This window comes from Xiphophorus hellerii, chromosome 8, assembly GCF_003331165.1.
Source record: "Xiphophorus hellerii strain 12219 chromosome 8, Xiphophorus_hellerii-4.1, whole genome shotgun sequence".
NCBI classification, from domain to species: Eukaryota; Metazoa; Chordata; class Actinopteri; order Cyprinodontiformes; family Poeciliidae; genus Xiphophorus; species Xiphophorus hellerii.
The window spans coordinates 15,025,704-15,037,418 of record NC_045679.1 but is presented as its reverse complement, the minus strand read 5'-3'; the positions used below and the strand labels follow the sequence as shown (position 1 = coordinate 15,037,418).

At 36.9% G+C, this 11,715-nt stretch overlaps 1 protein-coding gene across 1 annotated transcript; it reads right to left on the bottom strand.

Annotated features, from left to right (window-relative positions):
• Positions 1-591: 591 nt before the first annotated feature.
• On the bottom strand, positions 592-10,881 carry LOC116723768 (sushi domain-containing protein 2). Its single transcript, XM_032568869.1, has 16 exons — positions 10,048-10,881; positions 8,802-9,000; positions 8,571-8,722; positions 8,313-8,480; positions 6,439-6,613; positions 6,161-6,362; positions 5,616-5,701; positions 5,025-5,293; positions 4,819-4,953; positions 4,569-4,733; positions 4,112-4,360; positions 3,705-3,888; positions 2,955-3,049; positions 2,693-2,872; positions 1,221-1,317; positions 592-1,083 (listed from the first exon to the last, which is right to left on the bottom strand). The coding sequence occupies exons 1-16, from the start codon at positions 10,106-10,108 to the stop codon at positions 1,035-1,037; spliced, it is 2,466 nt and encodes an 821-aa protein (XP_032424760.1). The 5' UTR covers positions 10,109-10,881; the 3' UTR covers positions 592-1,034.
• Between the last annotated feature and the right edge of the window lie 834 nt (positions 10,882-11,715).

Genomic DNA, 11,715 nt, shown 5'->3' with positions numbered 1-11,715 from the left:
TCAGGGAGAGACTCTGAGCAATTCAGAAAATGTTAACACTTTCTTCTGGACAAATGTAGGAGACACAATAACAGGATACTGTCTACAAATCAAAGTCAAAAGACACTCCAAATATTTCAGTCTGATGCATAAATTTAGGAAGACTGACTCAAAGTTTGCTAAATAGAGAATTATATCATCAGCATACAAGGATGTCCGGTGTTTCCTCTTGTTTCCTGAAGAGATTTCAATGTGATACTTCAGATGAAAGAAAAGCAAGAATCAACAAAGACCCAGCTCTACAGTCTTCATGATTCATAGAGGACCTTTTGATGAAAACATGGTATGCTAGAAAATCCTTAAATGTTTGCTTTTTAATGTGTCAAAACTGTTTTGGTGGCAAAAAACAGGTCAAGCTGATATAAAACAGATTTAATTTAATGCAAATATGCTTAGATTATTTACATATACGAAAATGTTACGTACCTACAAAATCCACAGTTAAAAATGCACCCGTATATGCTTATGGTCCACATATGCTCAAAATAGTGCATGAATAAAACACCATAAATTATTATTATTATAAATTAGTCCATAAATTATGTTCAGTTATCAGTTGCCAGAAGAAGTTTATTAGTCCTGAACTGCTAATAACATTTTATGTCAAGTTGTAGAGAGGAATTAACTAACGATGAAAAACGCTGGCATACAGGTAAGTATAATAGCTTTACAGATTTTTTTAAACCTAGACTAAATACAGTATATACTACAGTATATGCAATATTGAAAATACAGGCATTAGTAAAACACAATCTTATTCATAGTCATTCTTTAAAAATCAAGGGGCATTAATGATAAGTTAGATTTTTGTGTGAAAAAAATTGGCTTAAATTCAAAGTTTACCTTGTTTTTATTTCTCTGCTCACAAATACAAACTATACAGAACTTGCATGTACTGTACCTTCTGAGAATGATCAATGTTTTCTTCCGGGTGTACATTTTTAAATTTTTCAGACCTGCACATTTTCAATGCAGATAAAATATGGCATTTAGAACTAGAGCTTGGAGGTATTACTTCTTTCTTCATCTGAATCTGAACTTTTCCTGAAACAGAAAGTGAGGCAAATTAAGGAATGGTAATATATGAAACCACAACAAAAAGTAAAAAAAAATCTTAGTGGACTTTAAATTTTAATATGTGATGTATTATGTTTTTTATGCGAGAAAGTTTAATCAATTACCTTTTCTGTTTTCTGGAGTGGAGAATTATCGTTGTTATAATTACAATCAGAGTCAATGCTCCAATGACCGAACCAGCAACTATTCCAGCAATGTTACCTGAAAAACAACAAGGATTTGAATTATTTCAGCAAGTAACTCCTCATAGCGCCAGCGCCTCAATTACAACTTTTTATTGCACTAATATTAAACAAATCAAACTTTAAAGATCAGCAGTGATCAACCATGAAGCCACCTAGTGTTGTGTCTGAGCACTGTGTCTACTAACTGGATGAAAAATATAATTTGCCAACATTTGAAATAATGACAGCATATCAAATGCCTCTTTAGGTTTGACACAGAACAACTATAATCCTAGATTTACCTATTTAGCCTGAGCAAGACCAATATCGGGCCTGAATTGTTGGATGGCCATTGCTAAGTTAAAGATGCAGAGCCCTTCAAAAGCTACAGATTGTTGTTCAATGAAATATACTTGCTAAACCTTTGGTGTGATATTAGTCAACGTTAACACGTTCTACTTTTATACACTGCATAACAACCACAGTACACAAAAAATATGGAGTTATATTTGTGTCTGAAAAACAGTGGACAAGTTTATGCAGGCAATATAAAAAGAAAGCACACACTCTGAAAATACTAAAAATGGAAAGATCTTCATTTTACCAGGTTCCAGAATTATTTAACTTTAACTTCTAGTTTACAAAAACAGACACCAGAGTCTGAACTATTAATATGGCCAATTGAACACTATCGACATACTTTATTTTTATGTAAGGAAGACTGGCAGGACTTTTTTTTTTTTTAAATACAGGATCACATCATCGGCATACAAGGATTTCCTGCTTTCCTGTTTTTTTTTAGTTACATCCCTGTGATGTTATATCCCTCACTATTTTCAAATTGTCATAACCATAGGTCCCAAATTATGCTGATGAGATCTCTTCTTTTTTTAAAAAGATTTTGTTGAAGTAGAGCCTGTTTATTCAAAGTAACCAGGATAAATTGGAGGTAGAGAAAAGGGAGGAAAACATACAGCAAGAGAACCAGGATCAGGAACCTTTATGTTCCCCTACTGAACTGCATAATGATTTGAATTTCTTCTCTGGACGAAAGACTGAATTGAATATAATAGGTTTACACTGAAGCCCAAAAATGTGAATGTGACTGTATTTCATAAAGGATTCAATCAACAATTGCTTCCCAACCAAAATTATGGAAAAGGAATGTAGTAATGATTCATTTCCAATGTTTTGTTCCATGATTGAATTCTGAGAAGTTTCTGATTCAAGGAAATCAAGCATAGGGACGGTGCAATCTGTTCATATAAAACACATGTTGATTGGAAGAGAATACACCGAGAGACAAACTCAAGATCAATCTCAGACACATTTGGAGACACTGATTTGTTGACTTGTGAAAATCAAAGTTTCATTGTTTATTGATTCATTTTATTTTTACTGGCTTTTCATACTGGGAACACTGCAGCTTGCATCTTCTCCAGACCATTTGCCGTTACTCTGGCATGTGCGTTCCTCTGATCCACTAAGTTTGTAGCCGTCATTACAAGAAAACTTGACCTTAGCCCATTGTAGGTAGGTGGTTCCCTGCTTTTTCCCATTAGCAGGTGGTGGGAGCCATCCACAGGAGATCACTGCATGAAATAAAAACCATCAATGTGACGCCAAGGTGGAACTAAACCATTTAAATCTCTGAGGTTTTTCAAAACATCATACCTGGCTTCAGATCATCCACTAGAGAAACGTGACTCTGGAAAGAAACTCTTGTGGCATTTCCTATTAACGGGCTACGACCGACCAGGATGTCATATCTACAGTAAAAAAAAACACTCATGAAGAATCATACGACATTTCTTCTTTCAAACACAACCATTGCGTTTTGTTCTCAGTACAAATAACTTTACTTTTAAATTTCATTCACAATACTTCAATGACCCCAAAGAGAAATTAAATGTTGTGACTCATATTATTTGAGGTTCTTCTTTAAAATATTAAAAGGAGCTACTATCTCACCTGGGGTAAATAACTTGTATGTGTCTTTATTACTGCAAAGATTCAAAATCTTAATTTATACAGGACTCTTCAGTGCCATTTGTTAGATGAATAATGCAATGTGGCACGCACAGATCATTCACAATAGTGGTTTCCAAAGTCAGTCCCCAGTGGTTGGTATATAGCATGTTTTAATTTTTCCCAGGTTCAACACACCTGAATCAAATGCTGGGTCTTGTTGATGTGAAGTAATGGAGCAATAAATAAGTTGTGTTGGAGCAGGAACTCATCTAAGACCAGACCTGATTTAAGAAGTTCATTGTTTGCTCACTTGGTAACTATAAAACAACTTGGTCAAGATTAAAGAGATTCTAGTGATGCTTGGAGCCTCATGGGTGATGTTTTTCTAACTTAAACTTTGCGTTGGCTCTGTTAGTGTTTTAAACCAAACTCTTTGTCATCTTTTCTTCTCACCTGCAGAACTGAGATCCCTCTCCAGTGCATATCTCAGCTGCCTGGGTGTTCAGCGGATCATCTGGATTCTCAGGGACAGAAAATACTGGCATAAAATTTGGATCATGTCTTGGAGCGAAGAAATATGAGTTCAGAAGGTATTCGGAATCATATGTAAACAAAGCGGATGTGTTTTCTACAGCCCCTGTAAGACAAAAACAAACCCTGATTAAACATACATACTGTTATTGGTGAAAAATTTACACAATATAGGAAGATTTCTAGTAGAATCTGTCCAGATTTTCTTTTTATTATTTATATTTCTATCTAAAAATACCTTATTTATTTATTATTACTATTTCCTTAAATTCTTATTATTCAATTCTATTAGTTTAAAAAACAACACATTATCTAAGGTTATCTCTTACAGCTTGCCCCAAAGCTGAACAGCTCCTCTGGGTTGCTGTGGTTCTGCACTAGCTGCCCATTGCTGAGGGCAAGGTCATCTGTGGCGTCACCATTCATCTTCCCCAACAATCCCACAGTGGAGTTTTTGAATTCCTCCGGCAGCAGGACAGTGGTGGTCATAGTTTCAGCCCTACGTCGCACCTCCACCCCGGCTCCAGATGGAAACATCACAGTTACATTTGTAGGGATGGGAGAAAACACAAACACGCCTGCAAAATATTTGGTGAGAGAAGAGAGGAAACAACACACACTGCAGGGTTTTAGGTTTTTAACATTTGTAGTATCACTTAATTGCAAAAATATTGACATTTTCAGGAGAAATGCCCAAATTTGAGCTCTTTGTTGAATAAAACAAGGGAATATTTTTCTCTTTTGTTGTCAGAAGTATTAAAATATATGATATTAGTGAAATCTCACCATGTAAATCCATCCAGGTCTGCTCTGCAAAGGAGAGGGTTTGTTGATTGCGCAGTAGCTCAAGGCCATCATTTCTTTTATCAAGCCGGACCTCTATGATGTCTGACGACCCTTCTCTCATAGCTACAGCCGTCAACTTTGTTGCATTTATCGTTTTTTCTGAATCTGTTGTCACATTTAGAGAAAGAAAATGTTCTGTGTGTTTTTCTTCTTTTATAGTTAAAATAGTTGGGAAAACTCAGCATCTCACCCTTTACAGGCTCTGTTCTGCCTTGGACTGTCAGCTGTTTCTCCTCTGATCTGACCAGAGTGTATTCCCCTTTGCCATTGAACGAGTAGCTGACATCGTCAAAGGTAATAAAGTGTGGATCTCCAAACACCACCGCTGATATTAAACCAAAATGTAAGCATAAACAAAAATAATAATCCTATTAAAGCTGCTCTAGCAAACTGTACCTGAGCTGGGAGACTGGTAGCGCCTGCAGTCGCTGGAGGGCCGGTGTTTGAAGTAGTAGTAGCAATTGTCTGACCAAAGGCAGCAGTAGTAGAAACTTAGGACATCATAAACCCAGTGGGACTGTCCTGGGATCCGAGGGGGTTTCTTAAAAGGAGGCGACCCCCAGTCGTGGGCCCGGTCTGGAGTGCTACCGCCAATCGAGTCTGCTGTGAGAACCTGAGCACCGGTGCTGTCGTAGCAACACTGCTGTCCTGCTGCATATTTAGGACTGGAGAAAGGAAATAACACCGAATGTTATTTAATAGCGGAACAGCGGGAATCATCACAACTGACATAAATAAAGGCTTGTGTAGTGAATCTATATGTTTCACATTGAATTGAGATAATGAAATAAATTAACTTTTCAACAATATTCAAATTTATTAGATCGATTAACCCAACATTTATATTTGTAAAAGCTGGAAAAAAAGCACCATCCTCTGCATGCTAACGGGAGAACATGCAAACTCCAGATATACCCAGTGAAGCATTTTTGTAATTCATTTTCAGCCTGTAGTGAAGCAGCCATGTTTATCTCAACTTGGACTCACCTGGCTTGTATCGCCCTCACACAGTGGACACTCCCAGGGTGGTATGTGCACACACTCCCTTTCTCTATATCACAGCCATAATCAGTCTGAGGAATAAAGAGAAGATTCAATCATAACTACCTGGTAAACAACACAACTTCAGAAAAGAAACCACACTGTTCTGTGCTTTAATGATCCACAGCAGTGACCTTATAATAGAAATAATTTTATGGTTTTGAACTCAGTAGTCGTGTTTGTAGGGTAAACATGTTCTACCTGCAGCATGCTCCTTGTAGATAGAGTTCTCATAAATGCTATAATTAGAGAGATACCTCTTCTTGACTTTGAACTGAGGAGGATTATGCAATCATAAACAGATCAACCAATTACACATTGACTTTGAGCACCAATTCAGATTTCAGGACTTTGAAGTTCATGAGTTTCTCTTTCTTGAGTTGTTCAAATTCTTCACTTTTATTTTACTACAGAGATGTTTAACGCTCAGTCCATGTGCTCTTGGGTTGCATAGTTTTTTATTTGGTTCTCAATATCTTGTCTCCACCTACATGAAACCTCCCAGTGTCTGCTCTTGCTTGAGCCAGCGTGCATGGGCAGTCGATGATCTCAGTGAGGAAGTTTGGCAGCTCGTTTTCCAGCTTGTCCCAGGCTAAGCACTTATCCAGAGCCCATCCTGTTGAGTTCTGCCTGAAGCTTTCCTCTAGATGCCAGGCCAGAGCGTGATCCTCACTCCATGCAGCTTGGACGTTCCTGAATAAAACATACAGGCAGAACAGCTTTTACACTGAAAGTCTTGGATGATGATCTTTGATGATCTTGAACATACCACATGCCGTCAGGGTAGTTGCTTGAGCTGACACGAAGGGCACCAAGCTCCCATCTAGAAAAATCTCCCTCTGCTATTTTGGGTAAAAACTTAAAGGAGCCACTGTTGGGGTGATCCTTGGTAAGGGAGTACAGATACCGCCACTCACCCTGCCAGGACTCTGAGTACTGCTCCCCTGTCGAGAAACACTTTTTACAAAACATGTTTTCCTAAAATGCAATGATCACATACAGTACCATAAAATGTATTCACATTCCAGCAAAGATGTCATTGTTTTATCATCTTGCGACCACAAGCCTTGATGTAAAAGGCTTGTGCAAAATTCTGCACAACTGAAGTAAAGAAACTTTTATTATTATTATTTTTGCAACAATAATAATAACATATATCTGTAACCTACTAATAAGTCATGGCTCCCCACGTAAACTGAGATGCCAGGCATGGAGACTATTAATAAGAGTAGCAGCCAAGATTACTATGCTTACTTTGGATGAGCTGCAAGCATCCACAGCTCAGGTGAGAGAATTTGGTGACACAGAAACTTTAAGCCATACATGTCACATATCTGGCATTTACAAAAGAGTTGAAGCCAGAAAGCACAAATTAATTTGTGCTTAATGTTGCTTTTTAAAGTGACTCTTTCCTTCAAAAGAGTCACTTTTGAAAGAAAGTGATTAATGGTTCCTTTTTAAACTTTCTAGCCTAAATGCAAAACACAATTCCCCAGTGGGAAAATGACAGTGAAATCACCCTGAAAAAAAGCATCACGCTGTAAGGATTCTCCCTTTTGTCAGGGACTGGGAATCTGGTCAGATTGAATGGGAAGACGGATGGAGTCAAAGGGCAATAATGTAAGAAAACATGTAAGAGCTCAAAACACTTGAGCAGCTTTGATCAAATCACATTCAGTCCAGACCAAGACCAGTCAAGAGTTGAAAATTCTACGTGCACAGATGTTTTAAATCCAATCCAACCAAGATGTACATAGCTGGCATCTCAAATGTATTGAGCTAATTGATGCAAAAAGTGACTCTTCACAACAAATTCTGCAGTTACATCAACACTATGCCGAGTCGATTAGGTCCTTTTCAGAATTGGCATTAATTACAGTTATTTCAACAATAGTTTGAGTAGTTACAGCTATTTCAAGTGTTAAAATTACTTATTGTTATTATTGTTGAAATAACTCTTAAAGAGTTAAATTAACACCAATTCTGATAAGGACCAAATAGAGTCGGCATAGTGTTGATTTAACTCTGCAGAATCTGCTGCGTATAAACCATCATGTACAACAGACTTTTCATATTTTTATTTGTAAAAATAAGATATGAAAAGTGTATTATTTCCCTGCTTCTTTGTGACTAGCCAAAACTTTTAGTGTTTTAGTCTAACCCTAAAAGTCACGATAAAATGTGTTGAAGTCTGGTTGTAGGTGTCATGTTCCGTGTTTTTCTGTGTGTTTATTTTGAGTTTCCTGTGTATTTGTGTCTCCGTGTTGTCCTGTCTCCCTTTGATTACTCCCAGGTGTGTCTCGTTTCTGTGATTACCCTCCTGTGTATTTAGTGTCACCTGTGTGTCTGTGTCTTGGGCGGGTCCTTGTCTAATGTGCGCTCAGTCCTTCGTGTGTCCAGTCGTAAAATCAGTTGCTACCGGCGTTGAGCCCTGGCTTCCGCTCAGTCGTGCTGCCTGTGTTTTTTGGACTAGTTTTGGACTATTTTGACTTTATTTCTCATTAAAACAACCATCATCATCTCACCTGGGTCATCTGCGTCTTCCTCACCACCTCTCACCACCGCAATTCATGACAGTAACATGAAGGAATGAAAACATTTAAAGTGTCTGAAATCCTTAATGTGGATATATATTTTTCTTACCTGTCTCTTCGTATCCCCAGACCTCTATGTTGACCTTTTCTGCAGTGACTAAAGTGGTATTCCATGTCATCTGTAGATCGCCTCCAACATTAGGTGTTCCATAGTACTGCCACTTTGTTGAGTTCACCAGAATAGCTTTGAATTGAGAAGCTAACTTGCCTGTGTGAACTACAGCAGCACATGTGGATAACATTTGACCTCCAGTTATTGAACAAAAATACATTTTGTTTTTATTCTATTATTCTTTAGTTGCAGTACCTGAAAGCCATGATCCAGCTCTGTTGAATGTGATGCCGCTATCTGAGGAGATCTGCAAAGAAACCCATCCGGTTTCGTATAACAGTGGGGAAATACAGTGGCCTCTACCATCTCCATCCACATACCCTAAAGTGTTAGTTTTATTATCAAACCTGGCAATTGAAAAAAAGATTGATCAGTTGATTTTTAACTAGTTTGGGTCAAGTATTAAGGAGTAAAATAATTTCCTACCTACAAACAGTGTCAGCGCTTTTGTTGAAGTTTGCATCAAGGACAGCAAAGTCCGTCCCACCCAGTATGGACCCAGAGTACGGAGACGTGTTTATACAGTACTCTTTGTAGTCAGAGCAGCAAGATCCAAGAGACCCACATGTTGGGTGGCAGGAGCAGGAGTCTAATTTTTTCCCACAATTTTGTTCACACGTCTCTCCTGTCCATAAAAAAGAAGATGAATGTAAATGTAAATGCACAAAGTTATGCCTCTATATATTCTGACTGTCTTTGCAGGGTGCTGCATGTCAAAAAAAAGTTGCAAGCAAGACAGATTTTTATTTTATATTTTTAAAATTTAAGCTGTAATTTTACATTAATAAAGACGTATGACTTAAACATCTTCTTGTGATGCCATAGATGATCCAACGGTCTTTTTTTTGTATTAAAGTTGGGATACTTTGTTTCTTAACAAGAATCTATTTGAATTATTATTCATATAGATTCATATTCCCAACTTCATTTAGACACATTTGAAAAAACATAGATGAAGTTTTGTGTCTACAAATGACACAAAACACATAAACACATTACTTGTTTTTGTGAATATCTTTTCCTTCTTTTGCTTCTCAATAATTTTAGCAAAAATGTTTTTTATACAATCTGTGCCCTGGAGACTTAAGAGCTATAAATGTAAGTGTGCAAGATAAAACTTTGTGTCTTCAAATTTATAGAATGTGAATACTTTTGATCCATATTTACTCTCAAAGACAAAATTGTTTTTGTTCTGAATTTAGTAAAGTATTCCCTGTAGATCAGTCTCAGCATCATAAATGAATCCATCCATCCATCCATTTTCTTACACCCTTGTCCCTAGTGGGGTCCGGAGGTGCTGGTGCCTATCTCCAGCTACGTTCCGGCCAAGAGGCGGGGTCACCCTGGACAGGTCGCCAGTCTGTCGCAGGGCAACACAGAGACAGACAGTACACACAACCATGCACACACACACACTCACACCTAGGGAGAATTTAGAAAGACCAATTACCCTGACAGTCATGTTTGTGGACTGTGGGAGGAAGCCAGAGTGCCCGGAGAGAACCCACGCATGCACAGGGAGAACATGCAAACTCCATGCAGAAAGATCCTGGGCCAGGAATTGAACCCAGGACCTTCTTGTTGCAAGGCAACAGTGCTCATAAATGAATAAAATAAATAAAGAAAAGAAAATTGGATCATTCAGAATACCCATAATGCAGGAGATACTTGCCTAAAGTTTTGCAGATATATGAAACCAGAAATACAAAAATCACTGCTGTTGATCTTCTCATCCTGGCAAAGTCAGATTGTTAGCTCCACTCTCTTGTCTGCAACAATATTCTCACTATGCTGATGTGCTCAGCATTTTTCCAAACCTTGGCCCTGGCATGAACTTTATATACCTTCCTGTCAATCACTAACTAGGAGTCATTATTGCAACATTTTCAGCTGGACGCTCACGTGTTCAACTTTGACCTTCTCTCGCTTTAAAAAAAAATGCTAAACCTGATTATAAATGTAAGATAAACTCATTGCATTAAGATAAGATAAATTAAATATGCTGATGCATTCAGAAGCATTTTATCTAAGAAAAAAAAGACAGTAATCAACAATCCTAAATGTGCTTGATTGTAAAAACATCAATATTTACTACCACAGTGGCAATTTTAGCATAGATAAAACTTTACAGTCATTAACAACTCAACCTGTGTGAGAGGGATTCAATACACCCTCTTGGTATTGTTGAACTACAATATTAAAAAAAATCATATATGTATATAGTTTATATGATTTTCGATCTATTAGTTACTTTTTCTACAGTTGAAATATTAGCATTATTTAATGACAAACCACATTATATTATTGTAAAATAACATCATAAATATGTAAAAATTTAAATCTAAACCACAGCTTCTTTAACAAATACACTGATAAATGTAAATATTTTCTCAATTAACTTTTTTTGTTGTTATTGAAGCTATGTACTGTATCTTTGCAAATCATTGCATAGAAAAAATGCAACAATAACATTTAAGTTAGATAATTTACTATTACACCCATGATAATGTGAACTTTAAAAGTAGTCTGTTTTTGTTATTTTTTTTACTATTTTATTTAATTTTAATTCAACTCTTTTTAACAAGCAGTAAGAGAAACAAACTGCAATATCAGATCAGAATAATAAAAACATAAAATTATATATGCTGTAACATTGTGAGGAGACAATAATTGACAAACTGAATTATGCTTGCAACCAAATCATCAGTATGTCCAATAATGTGAGTTTATTACAACTATATGTAGTCTGTAATATATGTAGTATATGTCATTTTTATTAGTCATATAGCAGCAAACTTTCAATGCATTTTAAAATATAAGAGGATGTTTACTTTTCACCATTACATATGTACTATTGCTACCCATTAGAAATATTAAATTAGGTGTTACAACCACTTTCATGACTACAAAGGTATAAAATTCAGCACCTATTTTCAGACTGTTTCTATGAACATTTGGAAAGTTTAGATCACTATTCAGAGCTCTGTTAATCCCAGTTGTGGATTTTTCTTCGAATAATCCCCACTCAGCCGCCTGACTGAGGTTTTATAACAAAGGTATTGGGAATAACAGAGCTGGGTTGGTAGATACTGAGGCATGTTGGGGGTTGAGATTCTCCAAACTTCATGTGGCCTTCAGATTAGCAGATTAGCTCAAGTATATTATGTAGAGCTTCATGAGTTTCCATTTCCTTTGCCATCGCAGAGTCCTGAGCTCCTTAGAGATGAATAACAGTGGAGAATGGAGGCCAGTCTCTGTTGTCCAACATCAATGTCTGATCTCATATTTGCCCCTCTGATCAACACTTCCTAAAGCCACTTTCCTAAATCTCTTGGAAAGC